Raw genomic sequence first — 19819 nt, 5'->3', positions numbered from 1 at the left:
GGTTGTTGTTGAGTGCGTTTCTCAGCACACAAAGAAAATATAATAACGGCACGTATTGATGGATTATTTGAACAGGGTTAAGACCTGCAAATGTATAGTGTCGGGGGCATGGGTATCGTCACCATTTGCAGTCTAATTTCGCTGTTTTCACTCTTTGCACCACCGCAGACGAATTTAATGGTCACTACAATTGTCACCAAATCGGTTAACGGCGAACCATCCTTAAAACAAACTGATTCACGCGATTGAGAAATCCCCGGCATTTCTCCCTCGCGTGAATATCGTTTGAATAGGATTGTCCACCTTTTTATTATCTAAGATTTTTTTGTCACGAATGTTTTTTCCCCGGAAGACAATATTTAGGAATTTTTTTATTTATTTATTTATTTTACCCTTAGGGCAGAAGGGCATTACAGAGGGGAGTGGGGAATAATAGTAATAACAATACAAAAGGAACAATGAACAAAAAACTCCAACAATAGGGAAGATGAGGTTGACAATAGAAGTACAAAAAAGAGCGTGGTCAGTAATTGATGTGAGAGATGCGGGTAAGAGGTTCCTTTCATTAGAAGTTCTTGGAATAAAAGAGGCGTAATAAACGTTAGAGTGACAAAATGGTACACCAACTTTGTGACGACGATCAAGGCGTGCTGAAGCAAAGTATGGGGGGATTATCATTTCGGCTTTGAGATAAGGGACATGGTGATAGGTTTTATGAAAAAGGGAGGTTCGAAAAACCATGCGACGAAGTGCGAGGGTTGGAAGTAATACTGTGTTTTTCATTGACGTTGCGGTTGCGGTGCGGTTATTGTTCGCTAGTATAAAACTCGCAACTCTGTTCTGAACACCTTCAGATGAGTTGATAAGGTAGATGGTTGAGGGATCCCAGATGAAATCTGCATATTAGAGCTTAGGCCTACTGGTGTTTCATAAAGAGTCAGTTTTAATGATGATGGAGCTAGAGGAAAGTTACGTTTGAGAAAGCCAAGCATTCAGTTAGCGTTGTTTATCACGTAGTTAATATGAAGTTTTCAGGAAAGGTCGTCGCTTAGGATCATGCCTAGGTACTTGTAGGAGGCCACAAGTTCCAGAAGTGTGCTGTGAATATTATAAGCGGTAGTAAATTTGGCTTTGCGGGCTATGCGCGTGATTTTGCATTTGTTAATGTTAGGCTCCATTGGCCAGAGTTTGCAGCATCTTCTAAGGTAAATTACCCAAAAACCTAATATTAACAAACAATCAAGTGATCTAGAATTCTCGACTAGCCATGCTTTGTTCCACTTTCTTTATTACTACCCAAAACACCAATGCGATTTTATTTTCTTCTTTACAGTATTTGAAGTACGCCTGCAGGGTTATTGAAATAAATCTACATCAAAAACCTTTCGAGTGCACACCGCTAGCAGAATTCCCTAGCTTGGTTTTGTAAAGCCGCGTCATTAAAGGTGGGATTTTAACGAACGCTTAAGTTATTGGGGCACTGCATGCATCGAGTCCAGAGGCTATTAAATTTCAAAAGACACACGCAGTAACAACTCCATTTCTTGATATCTGTTATTTTTCGATCGGCACTCCTGGTAATCCTCGCCTTCGCATTTGCTCATTCCATATTTAAACTACTGGGTGCGTTCGTATACGGTCCAAAAAAGCTAATGAAATATTTTTTTGTGTGTGTTCTGGATTACTTGTTTACTTTATCTGTTTAGTTTTTCCCGGGTTTCTTTCATTCATTCAAAAGTATCTCAGGCGACTATCAAATGTTTATCACGAAGGGAAAAATCCGCGCCCGGAGTTTCCTCGAAAAAGCCCCGACACCGCACCTGAATGCGTGAGGCGCTTCCGCTTCCGATTCTTTGACATTCAAATTTTACGTAAGCCTATTTCAATATTCAGATTTATACCACGAATCCATTGAGGGAAGATTTTAATTATTTAGAACAATTTTTGCTTTACTACATGCTGGAGATAAACTTGGTCGTTTTTGTTTTTCTTGTTTTTCAGATTCTTTTTTTTTCAAGCCTCTATTTTGGGTCAGCGCAGAAAAATCAAATTTAAAATCAAAAAAAAAAACGATAAAAAAATAAAAAAGACTACGTCTAGCAAATTAATTTTTTTTCCATTAATGCTTTTATCAGTTTGGAATGATAATGATGCGGCAAAAAAAAATTGTTCTTTCCTTGTGATTCTAAAACACTAAAATAAACTTGCTCACTAAAGATTAACCGTTGCCGTATATGCGTAAGAGGACCTAGATTTCGAGCGAGTTTACTTTGGTCTTGAAGTGCCTACTTTAATATTAAAGAACCTCTTAGAGCCGCTTAGTCTCGGTTGATAAGCTTACAAAAACAAACTTGAAATATGTGCTACAATTTAGCGACAATCTAATTTAATAGATTTGAGAAACGTCTCCGCTTGTTTTCGTATTTCACGTTTTTCTAGCTCCACTACGTGTTTTTTTTTTTTAAATACAATTATTGTTTTTGCGTATGTTCTGCGCTGGAAAATCCATGTGCGTGAAGCCAAAAGGTATACGAAGTTGCTTCTCTAAAAATAGGTTAACTTCAATATTAACTCTACATTTCTCTTGAGAGTGGAGAACAAAAGCCAATTCGAGGTATTATTATTTTTGTAAAGTTTGATGCACGGAAACTACAGTGGAGTTTTCTGCAATGTGCATTTGTCAGTCGTCAGGTCGCTATAGTCACTATGGTGAATGATTTAAAACGAATACGCACATTACTCAATGCATATCGCAGAGAGAGCACTGACATTTATAGCGTAGATTGCAAATCACTGCACCTACGTTTTGCATGACATGTATTCATGCAGGTAAACAATTTAGATAATATTTTTGTATATATCTATATTAGATTGTTTTCTGGATCTCCGTCACCATCTGCCAATCATTCGGGGCCCGGACTTCGTCAAGCCAACAAAGATTGGTTTTTTGCCCGTGGTTTCGGCATCTGCGTATGCAAATGCAAATAATATTATTTATATTTGAAGAAATCTTAGTATTTCGCTGAAACTAAAGCTCTAGTGAAAGCGAGCCGGTTCAATACTGACATGATAATCCAGGAACGAGGGAAAAACGAGACAGAGAACATAAAGCACAGCTGTGTTGGAGGTTTGTGTTGTCCGTCCCTTTTTCTTCCCTCATCTGAGTTACCATGCCAGTATTTTTACTTTTTACTGCAGTCTATTCCTCATTCTTTCCCTCCTTTCCCTTACTCCTCCATTATCACCCCCAAGTCCCCTTGACCCCTCTAACCCCCGAAAGTCGGCACGGCTTCGGTATTGTTTGACTGATCGAGTTTTTTTCAGCCTGTCCTCCTACTCCACCGCACGCATTCCTGGACCAAACGCTCGTATGGTGAGCGGGGCTTGGATGTTAGGCCGCGGGGAGAAAACAAATGTTTATCCTCTGACGGCGTAGAAGCGGAGCCCGGCCGGCGTATTAGTAGCGGGGAATAAATTATGCGAGAGCTTTCCCCCGCCGCGCCGGTTGCGTACCTGAGAGAAGAACGGGGGCACAGATTGTCCGGCGCTTCGACATGCGGCGCGTTCGAAGGAAACTGCGTGGGAGCAGGGATTGTTCCACGCCGTCCTGATTTGTGGGCATCTGGGCAACCAGAGTTTACGCGCGTGCGGTTATGTACCTGTGTCTACGGAGAGGACGAAAGGGGGCGGGAGTTTTGGGGAAACTCAGAGGAACTTTTGGCGCCTGCCGGATTATTGCGAGAGGAAATGATGAGCGGTCAGCGGGTGCAGGAGGCCACGGTTCGTCATAGGCCGAAAGAGTCTACACGCTCCCTCGTGGCCATTTGTGTTGTTTTGTTTGCGAGTCTATGTGGAGAGAAAGCGAGGAGGAAAAAGAAATGAGAGCGCCGAGCTCTGATTGGAGTGATTAGTGCGTAGGCGCGAAGGCTGGCCGCCCCTGTTTCTGCTCACTGTTCGTGCGCGTTCGAATGCCGAACGCCGGCGTCCGGCGTTCCAACGCGAGACAATGTGCGAGGAACAAACGACGCTCCTGTTTGTTCTGTACTAAAGTGGCGAAGCGGGCGAGTTGGTTCATGATATAAAATTTAAAAGCGCTAACAAAGACGAGGACAAAAAGGAAGGCGAACAGGACGAGCGCTTACTCTCAACTGAACATTTATTTAAAAACAGCTAAAGCAAACAACCACCGACAAAAATACACTGAATCACTCGGTGGCGTCAGTCATCACCACGTGTCAATAAAATCACTCTCTTTTTGGTGCAGAAAATGGACGGCTGGCTCAGGCAGCCTTGAGTGACCTCCTTCTTTATAGCATGCGCTTCAAGCACTTCTCTCGCAGCTTTTTCACGAGCCCTCCCCACGATCGTGGTATTTTGAAAGTTGGGCTGGCACAGACAGTCTCTGCAATGAAGAGGCAAGTGTCCTCCAGGTGTTGACCGCAAAGCCAGGTCATGCTCGCGCATCCTCTCATTTACGCACCGTCCTGTTTGACCGATATACATCCTACCGCATGTCAGCGGTATTCTGTACACCACGCCCACGTTACAATCTACAAATCTTTCGGCATGATTGACGGTGCATAAGCGCGCGTCGTTCTTTTTTTCCTGAATCCGTGGGCATAATTGGGCCAACTTACATGGCACCGAAAACACAAGCGGCACATGTTTGTTCTGATTGGAGGCGTACAGCGGTATAGAGAAAAAGACAGCTAGCTTTCGCGTATACGTGACGCAGAGAAATCAGCACGACGGTGTGCTATCTAAGAGGTGTTGAAAATGCACGGGGTCTCTTGCGTTATCCGATAGCCTCCAATTTACTGACAAAGCCTCGAAGATCGCCACAAGAAGCGGCCACCGAAACGGAAAAGGTTGAACGGCAGACATTGGACGAGAGGAGAGCCACGTGACGGGCGCCCCGCTGCGGCGAGACGCCGAAACACACTTCCCTCGAACGAGCAAGTGTGTTTTGGGTCCTCGCCGCTGCAAAAGTTGTGCGCTGACGTCCAGGTTCCCCGAGAAATGGCTCTTTAATGCTCTGTGCTATCAGATCCTCGCACCTCCAAATCTGCGACCGGGCGCTCTATGACTCCGTCGTCAGGCTTTGCGAGTATACAGGAGGCTACGGCTATCCCTAAGACAACTTGAAGGCGAAAGCCCAAGAGCCGATGTAAACGGGATATCCTCCGAAGACAGCGCGCTCTCTGGCGTCGCACGTTTGGCGCCGATTTTATTGGTACCTTTTGCATTGGTACCTTTCGCGTCGCCGACGTGTTTTCGTACTTTGTGTGTCGCTGACGTGTTTTTCGCTCAAGGACTTTAAAGGTCGACTGAACGATGAGAAATGTAAGGTTTTAGCCTTGATGAAGTCAAGTATTATTGATGGTCGGGCAGTTTGGAGTACATGCAGTCACCCAATAGACGAAAGCGGAATATGTGCGGTGTACCTCTCTGGTAGCTTAGGCAAGTTTTAATCTAGATGAACATATGATTTTGTTGTAGATTGCAATGTTTCCGGCCTCCTGATCCACAGACACGTCTAATATTTCTTTCAAGTACGAAGTGAAGCTAAGAAAAGGCGAGACTATGGTAAATTTGTGCACTTTATTATTCTTACTTTGGTTCGGCATTTTTTTTGTGTGTGTGTTTTTTGTTTTGTTTTTCTCGTGTGTTATGATACACCACCAGAAAGGCATGTTCCTGCATACATACACCGAAATGAAATAGACACAAGCATAACCTTTGACGCGACAGCGTTCTCTCGTGTCCCTAACAGGAATTTATCTCTCCTGACTAGGCCTCTAACACAAATTCTACCTTATTTGTCCTCCTTGTTGCGTTGTTGTTGTTCTTTAATCACCCTTACTACTCGCGGACTGCTTCCAAATTTTTGTCAGTTGTAGCTTCTGCGTAATCCCGGTTTAGCATTCTGATGCACGAGTTTAGTATCGTCGTTGCCCTAGGCTAGGCTTACAGGATTACCACCAGGAAGATGAATGCTTTTAATGTTAGCCTGACATTCCACACATACATTCTACCACCAATAATGAAATGTACGTTATTATTTTCGTGAAGCACAAAAAGCGATGTAATTTTTCAAAAGCGCTAGATGTCGATTTTTCACCCTGTAAACCTTCTTGCTGTCCGCTACTTTGCAAACGTTCAGATATATTGAGGTCTTTACATAGATCAAGCGTGAAAAAATTGTTTACAACAGAGGAAAAGGTATTCCTATGCTCTGGCCAAAATCCCGCGAACAATTACACGTTCAAACACTCGATCGTCTCGGGAATATTTAATCCCGAGTCCTGTAACACGATGGCGTTACGTGGTCACGTTGTCTCCAATGTACGCTCCGTCCGTCACGTTACATGTCTTTTCAGAATCGCACCAAAAACAAAAAGAAAAAAGAAACACAAAAAAAAAACATTATTTGTTAAAGAATTGCAGGGCAAATTTCGTTGCAAAGTGAAACCTTCTTGATTTAGCTTATTTTTTTTCGAGCTGTCCCTCCAGGTGTCTCCACTCCCCTCCATCCCATTCACTCCTCTCCACGCCATTGACTTTCCATGTCGGGTTGGCCTGCGTCCGCAGAATAGGGGGAATGACGGGCTGCGGCCGGTCATGTGTCAATTTTCCTGCTACACTTAGCGGGTAAACTGAATTTATGTGTAGGTCACATGACGTCAATTTTCCCGCTATATCTAGTGGTGAAATTGTATTTGTGTATAGGCGTGACACGAAGGCATGTGGCATCATTTTTCCCGTTAAATTTAACAGGGAAATTCAATTAATGTTGAGATCATGTGTCAATTTTCCCGCTAAGTCTAGGAGGAAACAGAAGTAATGTATAGGTCACGCGACGCAATGTTGTGTGACATCATTTTTCCCGCTAAAGTTAGCGTGGAACCTGGATTGTTGCTGAGGTTACGTTGCGTGAATTTTCCCCCAAAATTTAGAGGGGAAACTGAAGTCGCGTGGCGTATAGGGCTACGGCTTTATGAAATGCGGCTTGAGAAAATCCGGGGCAACCATATAGCGGAAGAACGTTTCACGTTAAAAGTGTGCAAATTTTATCTAGGAGATTCGAGTGTTTTTTCTCCATAGTCTATAAACAGACTGCACGTAAGCCAGCGCCTTGTGTCCCCGTCGTCCCTTGCGTCTAACTGTGACATCAAAATAGTCCATCGGATCACGAATTGGCCAATACAATCGAACCATCGCTCGACTAGCGTTAAGCTGCAGTCACACTGCGCAGACATCATGTAAAAAGCACGGTGTTCGACGCAAGCCTGACGACCGTATTATCTGACGACACGCGTCGAGCATCTTTGAAGCATGTTTCTGTCGTACATCTTCGAACATGCCGGCAGGCAGTTTTGATGCGATAGTATTAAGACGCTCGTGTCGACGAAAACCCAGCGGTGTCTCTCGTTTCTCAACGCCGGGGAGAGAGGGAGATGGAGGCGGAGAGGGTGACGCGTGCGATGCTGCCATTGGTCCGAAGCGCTGACGTCAGCACGCATCAACCTCTCACTGTCTTCCCGGCGCTGACAAACTGACAGACACCGCCGGGTTTTCGTCAAAACGAGCCCTTTCGCTTTTGTCAAAGTCTCGCGCACAGCTCGCGTGGAGCCAGAGAGGAGGAGGGCCACCTCCTTCATAACAAAGCCGTAGTGCTCACAAGGACGGTATCACGCGACTGTTTTGACGCCGACCCATAAAACGTTTAAACGATACTCGCACCCAAGTGGGGTGCACGCGACCCTGTCACGTGCGAGTTGGGTGGTTTGCTGTATCGAATGTGGCCGCAGTGTTGCGCTCGCTTCAGCCTGGTAGGATTTACGTGAGCAAAGAGAAGGCGAGGCTGGCAAGGCGGACGCGGCGAGGCCAGCGAGGCACCGAGGAGAGACCGAGCAGACGACGGACTGCGATCAACTCGTCGCGGTCCATCGTGCGTCCGGAAAGTTTTTACTTGACAAAATTTGAACAGCGGACGCGGTGCACGATGTGCCAGCTTTGCACGCCGGAGAACTGCGCCGTCTCTGCCCGGGGTGAAAGTGAGACCGGCGTGCGAGACCCTGATGGGTGACGATGAACCACGACGAGAGAACGAGCAAGGCCGCTGCGCAGTTTTAGTAAACGAAAGTGCGCGGCTTTGCCGAGACCAAGACAGTGAAACGGCTGCAGAAACCTTACGCGGGGAGTTTCGTTCATCGGTATGCCCCTGTTGGATTACGTCCTGAACTTCGCACTAACGGGAGCTTATATAAGTGGTGGTCACGGATTTCCGAGAATTACCGAGTTGTTCAAACGATCGATTTCGGCCCTTTGTGGCAACAGTGAGTGGACTTCATCAGAGTGGAGTATCGTTTGCTTCGTAACTGATGACTTCGACAGTCGGGCCAGGTGTACTCCTGGATCGCGCTCTTGGCGTTGCTTCAGTGGCTTAATCAGCCCGTTGAGTTGACTGCGCTCTGAACTAAGGTAAATCGAAGCGAATATTCGCATCTTAGGGTCTTATGAGCCAAACCAACGAGGATCATCGGGCACGCCCCAGCGAAAAATCCGAAGGGCTATTTCAAATTGAGTTGATCCAACGTTGGTCACGACACATATTATTAAAACACCCTGGTCAAACTCAACTGCATTGCTCAATGTTGGTTTCAGTGCATACCAAGAACACCCCAAACCATGAATGACGTGAACTCAATTGTGTGAACGCTGCACAAGATATTTCATGCGGGCGTGCACAGAATAATCGCTCTAAAATTTCGCAAGCATACCTAAATATTTTTTTTATAAAAACAAAACACATTTCTCAAGCTGAATTAAGTTACGCACATAGCTAGAACGTTTGCATCAACTTGCACGATAGTAACGGCGTGTAAAAAACAAAACTAATTAAATTTATTGTTACATATTTGATTTGATTGGTTTTGGGTTTTAATGGTGCAGCGGCTGTTAAGGCCATAGTGCGCCAAAACAATGCGAAAATGTATTGTTACACGACGAAATAAAAGGCAGTAGGCGCAGTCAGCTGCCGCAATCGTGAACAGAACCACGGTGGAACCTTGTGCCGCTCAGCTGGTAGACGCAACCATGTGCCTATCAGTGGCCACACGTAATTCATGTTTGAAAGGGAGGCGAGGAGGATGAGTGAGAGACGAGCAACACGGGAGAATTGCTTGGTAAAACTACGTGGCCGACGTCACGCCCTTCCCATGGCAGTGCTGAATGAGATGGCGTCATCAGAGGAGGCCGACGCTGGACACAAATTGAAAACGAGTGCTGCGTCAGCGCTCGGCTTCGAGTCGAGTTTGAGCTGAACTTTGACGCAATCGTCATGTCCATTCTGTGCCCAGCGTTGGCCTTCTCCGATGACGCCACCTCAATCAGCACTGCGGCTTTGTTATCTGCGCCGCGGCGCTGTGGAATGCGGGCGTGCTCAGTTGCCGCTCTGCTGTCTCCGGTTGTTCTATTCTCTGGGGTTCCCTAGCAGCGGTGCGTGAGCTCTGGTGTGTGTGTGAAGTTAGAACGATGGACGCGGTTCCTTCCACGAGTGGTATGGATGTGGTTCTTTCCACGAGGGGATATGGACGACCGTTTCCGAGGGAGTTTACGTAATCTGAAAGGCAGAGTACAGGGGATGAAACAAAATACAGGAAGATCCATTGATGGATCCTTAGGAAATGTGTTAGCGTGAAGCTCGGGAAACGCCACAGACGTTCCCCTCTGCGAAACGCCAACGCTTACCCCGAAACAAATAAAAAAAGAAAAGGCAGCAGCAAAAAAGAAGGAAGCAATAAAAAAAGCCAAAATAGTAAAGGGAAAGGGTGAGCGTTAGCGTTTCTCCAAGGGCAATTATAAGGGTCATGCTAACGAATTTCCTAAGAATCCACCAATGGATCTTTTTGTAACTTCTTGTATGACTTATGTGACAGCTGAACGTCACACGAGGACGAAACACGCCGCAGACGGTGTCTTTCGTATGGCGTTTTAGCAGTGTGACCGTGGCCTAACGGGTGCACTCGGTTCAACCATTAAAGCGCCAGACACATGCCCGATAAGATGTCCGACTGATCGTACGCGACGCGTCGGAAAGATGGCGAAATCCTACAAGGCGTCAGGCTAGTCACGGCTTCGCACGAACATATCGGTCGGCCTGATTTGGCGGTGCCCTGCCCGGATTCGGCTATTGATCCAATGGGTTGTGTTTTTTTGCACGACCCGTCAGACATTCTGACGCACAACGTGCTTACCATAGGCTGTATTTCATGCAAAAACTGTAACGCTCGAGTGTGACTAAAAATTGTTACCTATGGGCCAAGGCAAACCAATCCGAAACTTTTGTCCGTCCGTCCGTCTGTCCGTCCATCTGTTCGTGCATTTTTCGCTAAATTTAGCGGGGAAAGTAGCATCACGTTACATCTCGTTACTTGACGGGACCTGTACACCTTGGGCAAATTGAAGACACGTGACCTACACACCAATTCAGTTACCCGCTAAATTTAGCGTAAAAAATTAACGTCTTACGACCCAGGCACCAATCCAGTTTCCCCGCTAAATCTTGAGGGAAATCGACGTCATGTGACTTGACGTCACAAGACCATTACAGTCATTTAGTTTCTCCGCTAAATTTAGCTGGAAAATATGCGTCACGTGACACACCATTTCCCTCACCGATTCCCTCACCAATTCCCTATACTGCATTTCAGGCATTACAATATTTTGAAGGCAAAGGTAACTTCTAATATTTTTTTGCTTGGCGTCACAAGAAGGTGAAAGAGAATGCAATCAACAGAACTAAGTGTGACTTGCCGCCGACGGTCGCAGCGGAGGCACGCGACTGTCCGTAGTAAGTAATACGTAGTGCAGCATACTTGGCCGAGCATCATAGTCCGCAAGTGACCACGGAGGAGAGTTATACTTAATTCAGCATACTAAGTCCGCTGACGACCGTCGGCAGAGAGTTATACTTAGTTCAGCATACCCAGTACACAGGCGGCCGCCGGCGGTGAGTTATACACGCATATCGGTCTTAGTCCGCATGCTACCGTTAGCGCGAGCAGCTGGCTCCCGAATGAAACTCACGAGATCACGGAGTGGGTCCTAACGTACTTAGGGACACCGGATCGATTGTATGAAGTCACACCTTCAGAGAGCAGTCAGCTGATAGCGAAAGTATCGCGATAACTGTCCTCCCCTCGCGATTACCTCAGTTATCACAGGGGGTGACTAGCAGTCCAGGAGCACTAAGAATGAAGGGCCCTACATGCATCCTCCGAAGAAGCAGAACCTGCGGAAAACCTTTGATTAGAACATGCTCGCGGAACATTCCAGTCCTGAATAAATTCAAACTTGTCTCGATCATTCTATTAACCCCGTGCAAAAGAGTGTGCCGTGTCTGCAGCGCATCTCAAGCCACCCAAAGGCTCCCCGCAACCAAGTATTGTAAATTGTAACGCGAGCGTAGGACACCTACAACACATTCCCTGCTCCCCGGGTTTTAATAATGATGAAGGCAAGTATAATTTTGTCGAGAATTGCTGTAGTGCGGAGGTGCATACTTGCTGTATATGGTAAACAAAAAATGCTTACCAAAAAGAGAATAAAATTTCGTTTATTTCCGCTTTTTTTCTTTTTGCACTTCTATCCCCAAACAATTAGGCGCGATCTGTAATGAAATTATTGGTTTTCGACACTGATTCAGTAATTCAAATTGAGTTGCTTTCAGCGCTTTCTGTCTCCCCTCTTTTCTGTTCGAAGTCGCGCTGATGCTCTGCTTCAATATACTATTTAGCTCGCCGTGTTCGAGTCTATCGAGCAATCGCCGTCCGGCCTCGTCTCGACAGGAGAAATACATCTCGGCGACAAGATAGACGCCGTGAATGGTTCATAACTCTTGCCTTGACGAGCACACATGATAAAAAAAAAAAAAGCAGCATGAAGATGAGGACAGGAAATGTAACCGACAGGACACAGCGCTGCGCCCTGCCGGTAGCCTTTTTACTTTTTTCTTGCATTCTCTGTGTTTTTGGTTTTATTATGTCCGTTTATCCAACCAGGCCAAACTTCAACTTTAGGAACGCATATTTTTTACAGGTGGAAGATTTTGTTTTATTTCTCAATATCTTCATTTTTGTTTATTTACCTGTGCCATCATAATTAGGGAAGATACTCTTACGCTTGTTAGTCTGTTTCATCGAGAGAACTTAGAAAAACAAAATACACCGCCGAATTTCCGAATGCAAATGGCGTCTCTACGTCCCCCACCACAAGGGCGCCGTTGTCGAATAAAACGTTAAAATCGCGAACAGAACGGTGACAAGGAAGAAGCCATTGTTGTGATGACACCAAAAGGAAGGTGAATTTCACTCCCTTGGTTTATAAACAGGGTTCCGTGTTATCAAGTTTTATTTTTCTGCAGATTCAGGGGAATGGGAGGGGGGGGGGGGGCGGGTGTATATATATATATATATATATATATATATATATATATATTGTTAAGAATGGAACCTTCGGCGACCTTCTTCCGAGTTTCAACGCTGCGGAAACGAGTCAAGACGAGTCCGGGACCGTCGCCCGCTTGTCGGGGCCTGCGCGAAACGAGTCAAGACGAGTCCGGGACCGTCGCCTGCGTGACGGGGCCTGCGGCAACAAGTCTCAACGCGCCCGTGACGTTAGCGGGACGTGTGTGTGTGCGTGGTGGTTGGTGCGCTCGGGAAAGGGAGAGAGGCATGGCCTAACTGCGGAGAACTTTGGCTACGTCGCACTTGACGGCGGGTTGCTGCATCGCACTGGCTGCCCTGGCGGGGAGTGAGGGAGAAACGGACCCTATATAAGGCGGAGCGCGAGGCTGCTCCGTTGTTCTCTCTCGGATTTGACGACTGTATCGCTACCATGTAATTAAACCGTTCGTTACGTTACCAAGTCTCCCACCTCCACTGGACCCCTGGGTTCTTCACTTCGGGGAATGGACGTCGTCTCGAGCCAGGAAGCTTCCGGACGTGCGGCCTAAACCCCGCCTCGAACAACTGGTTGGCAGCAGTTGGGATCGGACCATGCGACATCGTGCTACATCTGTGGGTGAGCGTTTGGACTTTGCTTTGAGATTCGCCAGGCTTCAGATTATGGGTAATTAATTTTGAACTGCTGGGAATCCTTAGTGTTTGACTCGTGCGCTAGGTTTTTGTACAACCTCGCGACAAGTTTTAGAACAAAGCCAAAGCTAAGAAGCAGCGATCATGGATCTAATGAGGTTATTGAGAACAGATTTACTCTGTTTATGTGAAGAATTGGGTGTGGAGGTGGAGCAAAAGATGAAGAAATCTGAGATCAGTAAAGCAATTTCAGAGAGCGCGGAAGCAGAGGATATTAAAATTGCGTGGGAATTACTTCAGAACGCTAGAAGTGAGGCTGCAGCAAGAGAGGAACGAGCGCAGGCTGCAGCGAAAGAGGAATGAGCGCAGGCTGCAGCGGCAGAGGAACGAGCGCTAAAAAGGCTAGAGCTCGAAATTGAACAACAGCGATTAAACTCGCAGAACAGTAGAGTTGGGGCTCCGGTACGAGCAAGTGAGGCCGAGTCGTATCAAATGAAGAAGCTCCTGCAGCCGTTTAAAGTTGGGGAAGACGTGGGCCTATTCTTAGTTAACTTTGAGAGGACATGTGAGAAGTTGAGCTTCGCCCCAGAAACGTGGCCGCAGCGGCTTTTGACTTTGTTGCCCTGTGAGGCTGCAGAGGTAGTCGCGCGCCTTAGTACTAGAGACGCGGACGACTACGACAAGGTGAAGTCGAGCCTTTTGAAGCGGTATCGCCTTTCTGCCGAGGCGTTCCGTCAAAGGTTTAGAAACGCATCCAAAAAGAGCAGCGAGGGCTACTCGGAATTCGCGTACGCGCTTAAAACCAACTTGATAGAATGGTTGAAGAGCGAGGAAGTGTACGAAAGCCGCGACAAGGTAGTCGAGTGTGTGTGCCTCGAACAGTTCTTTCGTAGCATTCCGCAGTCAGTCAAGCTCTGGGTGCAGGATAGGGTGGGAGTCGACTCTGTCGAAAGGGCTGCTGAGCTAGCCGAAGAGTACGCAACGCGTAGAAAGCTGAGCGGAGAGGACAGCGAACCCGGCCGGAGCGATCAGCGCAAGCCCTTGCAACAGGGAAACGGCTCGCGAGATAAAAAGTCCGAGAAGCCAGAAACAGGACAAAAGGTCCCAGAAAAGAGCGGAGATCCCTCGAACGGAGACGAGGCACGGAAAAGCCAAAAAGGGCAGTTCGAGGCAAGGAAGCCGTTCCTGTGCTACAACTGTCAGGAGCCGGGACACACAGCGGCCAGGTGTAACAAACCGCGGGTTGTGTTCTCGTACGTGAGCGGTAGTGACAGGGACCTGGAGCTTCTTCGTCCCTATCTTCACGAGCTCCAGGTAAACGGAAAGCCGTGCAGGGTGCTTCGGGACAGTGCAGCGACGATGGACGTTGTTCATCCGTCGTATGTAACGACATCCGACTTTACTGGAAAGGTAGTTTGGATCAAGCAGCTGCTCGAGAAGCACAGTGTCTGTCTGCCTATGGCGAGAGTAAGGATAACTGGCCCGTTCGGAGAGCTAGTGACAGAGGCGGCTGTCTCGCAAACAGTCCCGTTGGAGTATCCCTATTTGTTTTCTAACCGGTCAGATTTCCTGCTGCGCGAAAGGGGTCAACAACTGGGAGGAGGACTAGTTCAGTCATGTACGAGGTCCAAATCGCGTCAGCTCGCCCCTTTGTTAACGAGTGATCCAGAGCGAAAGGCAGCTGACGGGGAGCAAGCACTCCCAGAGTTGGAGGCAGAGAAACGGGATGAGGGGGTCCGGGTTGTAGAACAGCCCGACCTCGTAGCACCAGAAAGCGTACGCCGTCCCAACGCGCCGGCGAAAAAGGCGGAGGAAGACGGGATCATTAAAGGATCTCTCGTAGCTCCGGCGTCACGTAACTTTGGTCCTCTGTTACGAGTAGACAGAGCGTCTTTGACAGTTGAGCAGAAGAGCGACCCTAGTGTGTCAGGGTTTCGCGGTACAGCTCAGGAGATTGCTAGGACCAATGTGACAGGGCATGAAAAAGGCGGATTGTTTTATCGGCGCTATAAGGACCGCATTTTCACGTCTAGAAATCACGTGAAAATCGATCACTATGACTTCAGCGTAAGAAAGAGGAAAGGCAAATTTAACAGCAATGCCGATGGGTTGAGCAGATTTTTCTGATATCACCAAAAAGAGTAGGGATGATCTCAGAGGTTTTCGTCATCCACGGGAATGAGGATCAAAGTGGAGACACTTCGTTAAAACCCCAAAATGACCTCACAAATTGCGAAGTTTTGTCTTTTTGTATTTTGTTCATAGTGACCTCTTTGGAAAAATGAGTTTTGCTTTGGCGACAGCGGGTCTCGATACCCGAAATTGTCCTAAGATTTTAAATTGCATTGTTTTGGCAAATTTTGGTAATCCGTAATCCAGTCTGGCGGGTCTCTGGCGGATTCCGAGCGTTTGACTGCGGTGTGGCGTGGTGTTGTGGGGGACGTTTCCGCTGATGCCTCCGTTGTGAGAGGTTTGGGAGTTTGCTTAGTGCTTGCAGCATCTTCTCAAGGCCTACTCCAAGCCCACCTCTTCAGGCCAGCGATAGTACCACCGGCCATTCGAGGTTTCCCTGGCCCCGGAGGGGCTGTTAAGAATGGAACCTTCGGCGACCTTCTTCCGAGTTTCAACGCTGCGGAAACGAGTCAAGACGAGTCCGGGACCGTCGCCCGCTTGTCGGGGCCTGCGCGAAACGAGTCAAGACGAGTCCGGGACCGTCGCCTGCGTGACGGGGCCTGCGGCAACAAGTCTCAACGCGCCCGTGACGTTAGCGGGACGTGTGTGTGTGCGTGGTGGTTGGTGCGCTCGGGAAAGGGAGAGAGGCATGGCCTAACTGCGGAGAACTTTGGCTACGTCGCACTTGACGGCGGGTTGCTGCATCGCACTGGCTGCCCTGGCGGGGAGTGAGGGAGAAACGGACCCTATATAAGGCGGAGCGCGAGGCTGCTCCGTTGTTCTCTCTCGGATTTGACGACTGTATCGCTACCATGTAATTAAACCGTTCGTTACGTTACCAAGTCTCCCACCTCCACTGGACCCCTGGGTTCTTCACTTCGGGGAATGGACGTCGTCTCGAGCCAGGAAGCTTCCGGACGTGCGGCCTAAACCCCGCCTCGAACAATATATATATATATATATATAGCAGATTCGGTATTTTAGATGTTAGGTCAAAAAATCATGTTTATTGGGGCTTTTGTAAAAGACGACAGGGCAGAAGTAGGAGATTCCCCAACCTCGAAGGAACTTTCACGTGACTAGAATACTGGGAAAAGGCTCCGGTACCGATTAGAGAAAGAAACAAGATAATGAAGATTCAGCCCCGCGAGCATTTCACTGTTGACTGTGGTGCGATTCAAAACAAAAGCCATAGCAAATGTTTTCTTTCTGTGAACCTTGGCTTTTCTTTTCTTATTCACGCCGCCTTCGAATCGTGTTTTTTTTTTCGGTTTTCCTTGATTTTTTTAAAACCGTTTCGGGGGTTATTTTTCGGGGTTTATCAATATTTCCCCGAGACACGAAAACCTATTCATAAGTTGTGGTTAAGTTAGACACATTCATTTTTAGTGGAGCTCATGTGCATCGTCTACAGATTCGCTCATCGATTTTTCCGCGTGTGTATGGCGAGGTTACAATGGGCTCCAAATTCAATTCACAACGATTCCGTCTCTTTAATCTCCTTGAAGTATAACTCATGCTTCTTTCGAGAAAATTCATTTATTTAAATTATCAACTGTCCTTCTTTTCATTTTTTTTTTGTTGCTAACGACTGTACTAAGAACAAAGGATGATAAGGACTTAAGAAAAATAAAGCACTTCCCAGACATCTACAGCACCGAACATTTCTTTTCAAACCTACCCTAGAAGTGAAGCAGACGTCCCAATGTACCCTTTGAGCAGCCAGGAAAGTGGATCTCGATATATTATCCGATGACTTTTCGAGTTGGCTCTGCCAACTTTTCCCGAATCATCTATAACCGAGTTATCGGTCAAAGAAGGCTTTCTTTTCTCCTACGCCGGTTTCGAGGCCTTCTACTAGTCACAGGTCTTACGCAACGAAGTGTCCACTTTGTGATTTTAGTTAGGTATTTATGGATCGATTCTACTCTTGGAGGCGGCACGCGAAAGTAAGCTTCCTTTATTTTTGCCCGCTTTCATTCGCTACTTGAAGAGAAGTACCTTTTTTTGAAACGCGTAATTAGTTTCCGAAAGTGTCCTAACATATCGTCTGACAGTCGAGTTTCTCTAATGGGGGCAGAAATAAAGCATTAGCGGATCGAGTCATCTATTTCTTTGGGGCTTACCGACTCCCGCAACACATGTACTTTCTTATCTCGTATTTGCTTGCTGTTTTTGTGCTCTTTTGTCTTTGTGTTTGTGTGTAAGAAAAGGCAGGGGTGAGCTTTTGTCTTTGAGGATTTTCAGTAATCAGTAAAAAGCAGAAGGGAAGCGGGAAACTGGAAATGGTGATGTCGCTTTGCCTCGAATGAAGGATACGGAGCAAACGAAACGAAAAGCAGCCGCGTTATTTTCCTAAAAAAAATGTTTAAATCAAATACCTGTAAAAAATAACTTTTTTGCGTGTTTTGTTTTGTGATTGCGTGAAGGTAGAAGATTATCAGTTGTCAAGAAAATAGGTTTCGAAATTTTAAAACTTTTTTGTATGGCGCAAAAGTTCGTTAGTTTCTATTTATACACCAAAATATTGAAACTGTGTTTTGTCGGGCAATATATTTTCGCCCCTTTTTTCCCATAAGCAAGACAATTAATAATCTAGTTCACCAGTAGAAACGATATGACACTTGAAAGTTTTCGAAAAAATTGTTCATTTTATTTTAAATGGTAAAGTTCCGTATCAATCGGTTAATACAATATGTAAGCTGAGCTCTTACTAAACTTACATTGTGACCCAATGTTTTTCCGCAGCATCTTTAATGTCTTGGGGTATGGTGTTTTTTCTCTGCTGAAAAGCATCGAGACTTAAAACACCAATAAATAAATAACTCGTAAAATCGATCAGCTTGAACTTTACAACTATATCTTGAACACGGATAAAGAAAGGATAGGAGCTCAACTCTTAACCCAATTACTAAATCAATAGACCCTTTTCGAAATTCAGTGCCATCTGGTGGTTCGTAAAGCAGTTTAGGTTTTGCCATATCAATGGCGGAAATGAACTTGTACCGGCACCGTCACTTTCGCAAGTCAACAGCACGCGAGGAATTTTTTTTAGTGCGAGTTCTTGCTCGATCACTTTCAGTTCGATGGTGACTAAGAACCTGCATTCTCAACAAAGCTCCAACCCTCTCAGATGCCTCGAAAAATGCTGTACACCAAAGTGCTTTAAAGCCGATTGTGTGCCGCCCACAGATTGATTGAATCTGAGTTATTAGAAATCAGTGCTTACGTAGCTCTTGTGTTCCATTCCTACGTCGCCTCGTACTGAACCCCCGAATGTACAGGCCTCACATCATCCGCTTAGGAGCATCTTCAACGTCTTCCTTTATCAGACACTAGAAGGCCGCCATTGGTATGGCACAGATGCCGTACCACAGATGATGATAGTGATCATAGTGGCCAGACTGAATTTCGGAAAGGCCTTTCCCCGACTTTCTTGTGAGCGCCGCCATTTATGGTGCTTAGTGCAGAGCAGACGTGATTGTCCATCATTGATATTCGAAAATGTGACTCCCTGAGCCATAGACGCGGTGTCAGGACGCTCAGGCCATACTGCTTGCTCTGCCGCTGACAGTTTTAACACTGTTGCGAGATGGCAGACCGTTTAGCACAATTTCAGATAAATCTGAGATAACTGGCAACAATGATTTTAATCACCCAAATGGCTCAAGGGTCGCTACAGTGAAGCGTAAATTTAGTGGCTCTACTCGATACAATAAGATACTTTCCGCTAGTGCCGCTTTGAAGGGGCGATGAATCAATTGTTGTACTTTCAGTGAATAACGGTTAAAATTAATCGTTGGCATTTATAAGGCATAAGACACGCGTTAGTAGTTTTGTTGTTTTTTCCACGCGACGGCCGTTGCAGAAAACATCAAGGAAAACGAGCAGCATCCACCCCCTCAACTTGCAACTAGAAAAAGCAGCCACGTGATCTGGAGCCAATTATATGCCGCCATCGTATAACAGAGCCACGCGTTGGGGTCGGCAAATGAGAGGGCACGCGCTGAGTTCCACGCATTGTTTAAGATTCGGCTATTTCCGGCATCGCAGCGATTGAGCACGAGTCATTAACCGAATGCATGCCGAGGCATTGATTGTCACGAGTACAAATTGAATGCTCACGCAGTCCTCGTATCTACAGCATGAGCCGCATTTGAATATTTTCACCAGGGGGATCGCGAAGCTTGATGACAAAATTGTGGGGACCGGATTGTTGACAGCACCAACAGTGCTGCCTCTCCCCTCCCCCTCCCCCTCCCCCGCTCCCCCTTCCCCCCTCCCCCTTTCCCTTCCCCTCCAACCTTCTCATCAACGTTTGCGAAGGAGAAACTGAAAGAAAATGTTTATCTTTGATATCTCGCGATTAAAAAGTCGCTCCTTGTCCAGTGGTGGTGCGTGGAATATACTTGGGACCCACTATTAGCGGCGATATGTTTTGGTGGCGCCCTCCTATGGTTCCCTCCCGTGGCGTCATTACCTTGCTAACAACAAGTTCGATGTTGTTTGTAAATAGCATGGTAGAAGCTTGAAATCATTGCGCTCTC

At 46.6% G+C, this 19819-nt stretch overlaps 1 protein-coding gene across 1 annotated transcript; it reads left to right on the top strand.

Moving 5' to 3' along the window:
* Window positions 1–13499: 13499 nt before the first annotated feature.
* Window positions 13500–15400, top strand: LOC120840396 (the record flags this gene model as incomplete). Its single annotated transcript, XM_042290496.1, has 1 exon — window positions 13500–15400. A coding segment is annotated over one exon (1728 nt), but the record flags the coding sequence as incomplete, so codon positions are not given.
* Window positions 15401–19819: the final 4419 nt, after the last annotated feature.

The sequence above is a fragment of the Ixodes scapularis genome, unplaced genomic scaffold (assembly GCF_016920785.2).
Source record: "Ixodes scapularis isolate PalLabHiFi unplaced genomic scaffold, ASM1692078v2 PGA_scaffold1__304_contigs__length_218370807, whole genome shotgun sequence".
NCBI classification, from domain to species: domain Eukaryota; kingdom Metazoa; phylum Arthropoda; class Arachnida; order Ixodida; family Ixodidae; genus Ixodes; species Ixodes scapularis.
The sequence above is the reverse complement of the archived record's forward strand: the minus strand, read 5'-3'. Positions and strand labels throughout refer to the sequence as shown.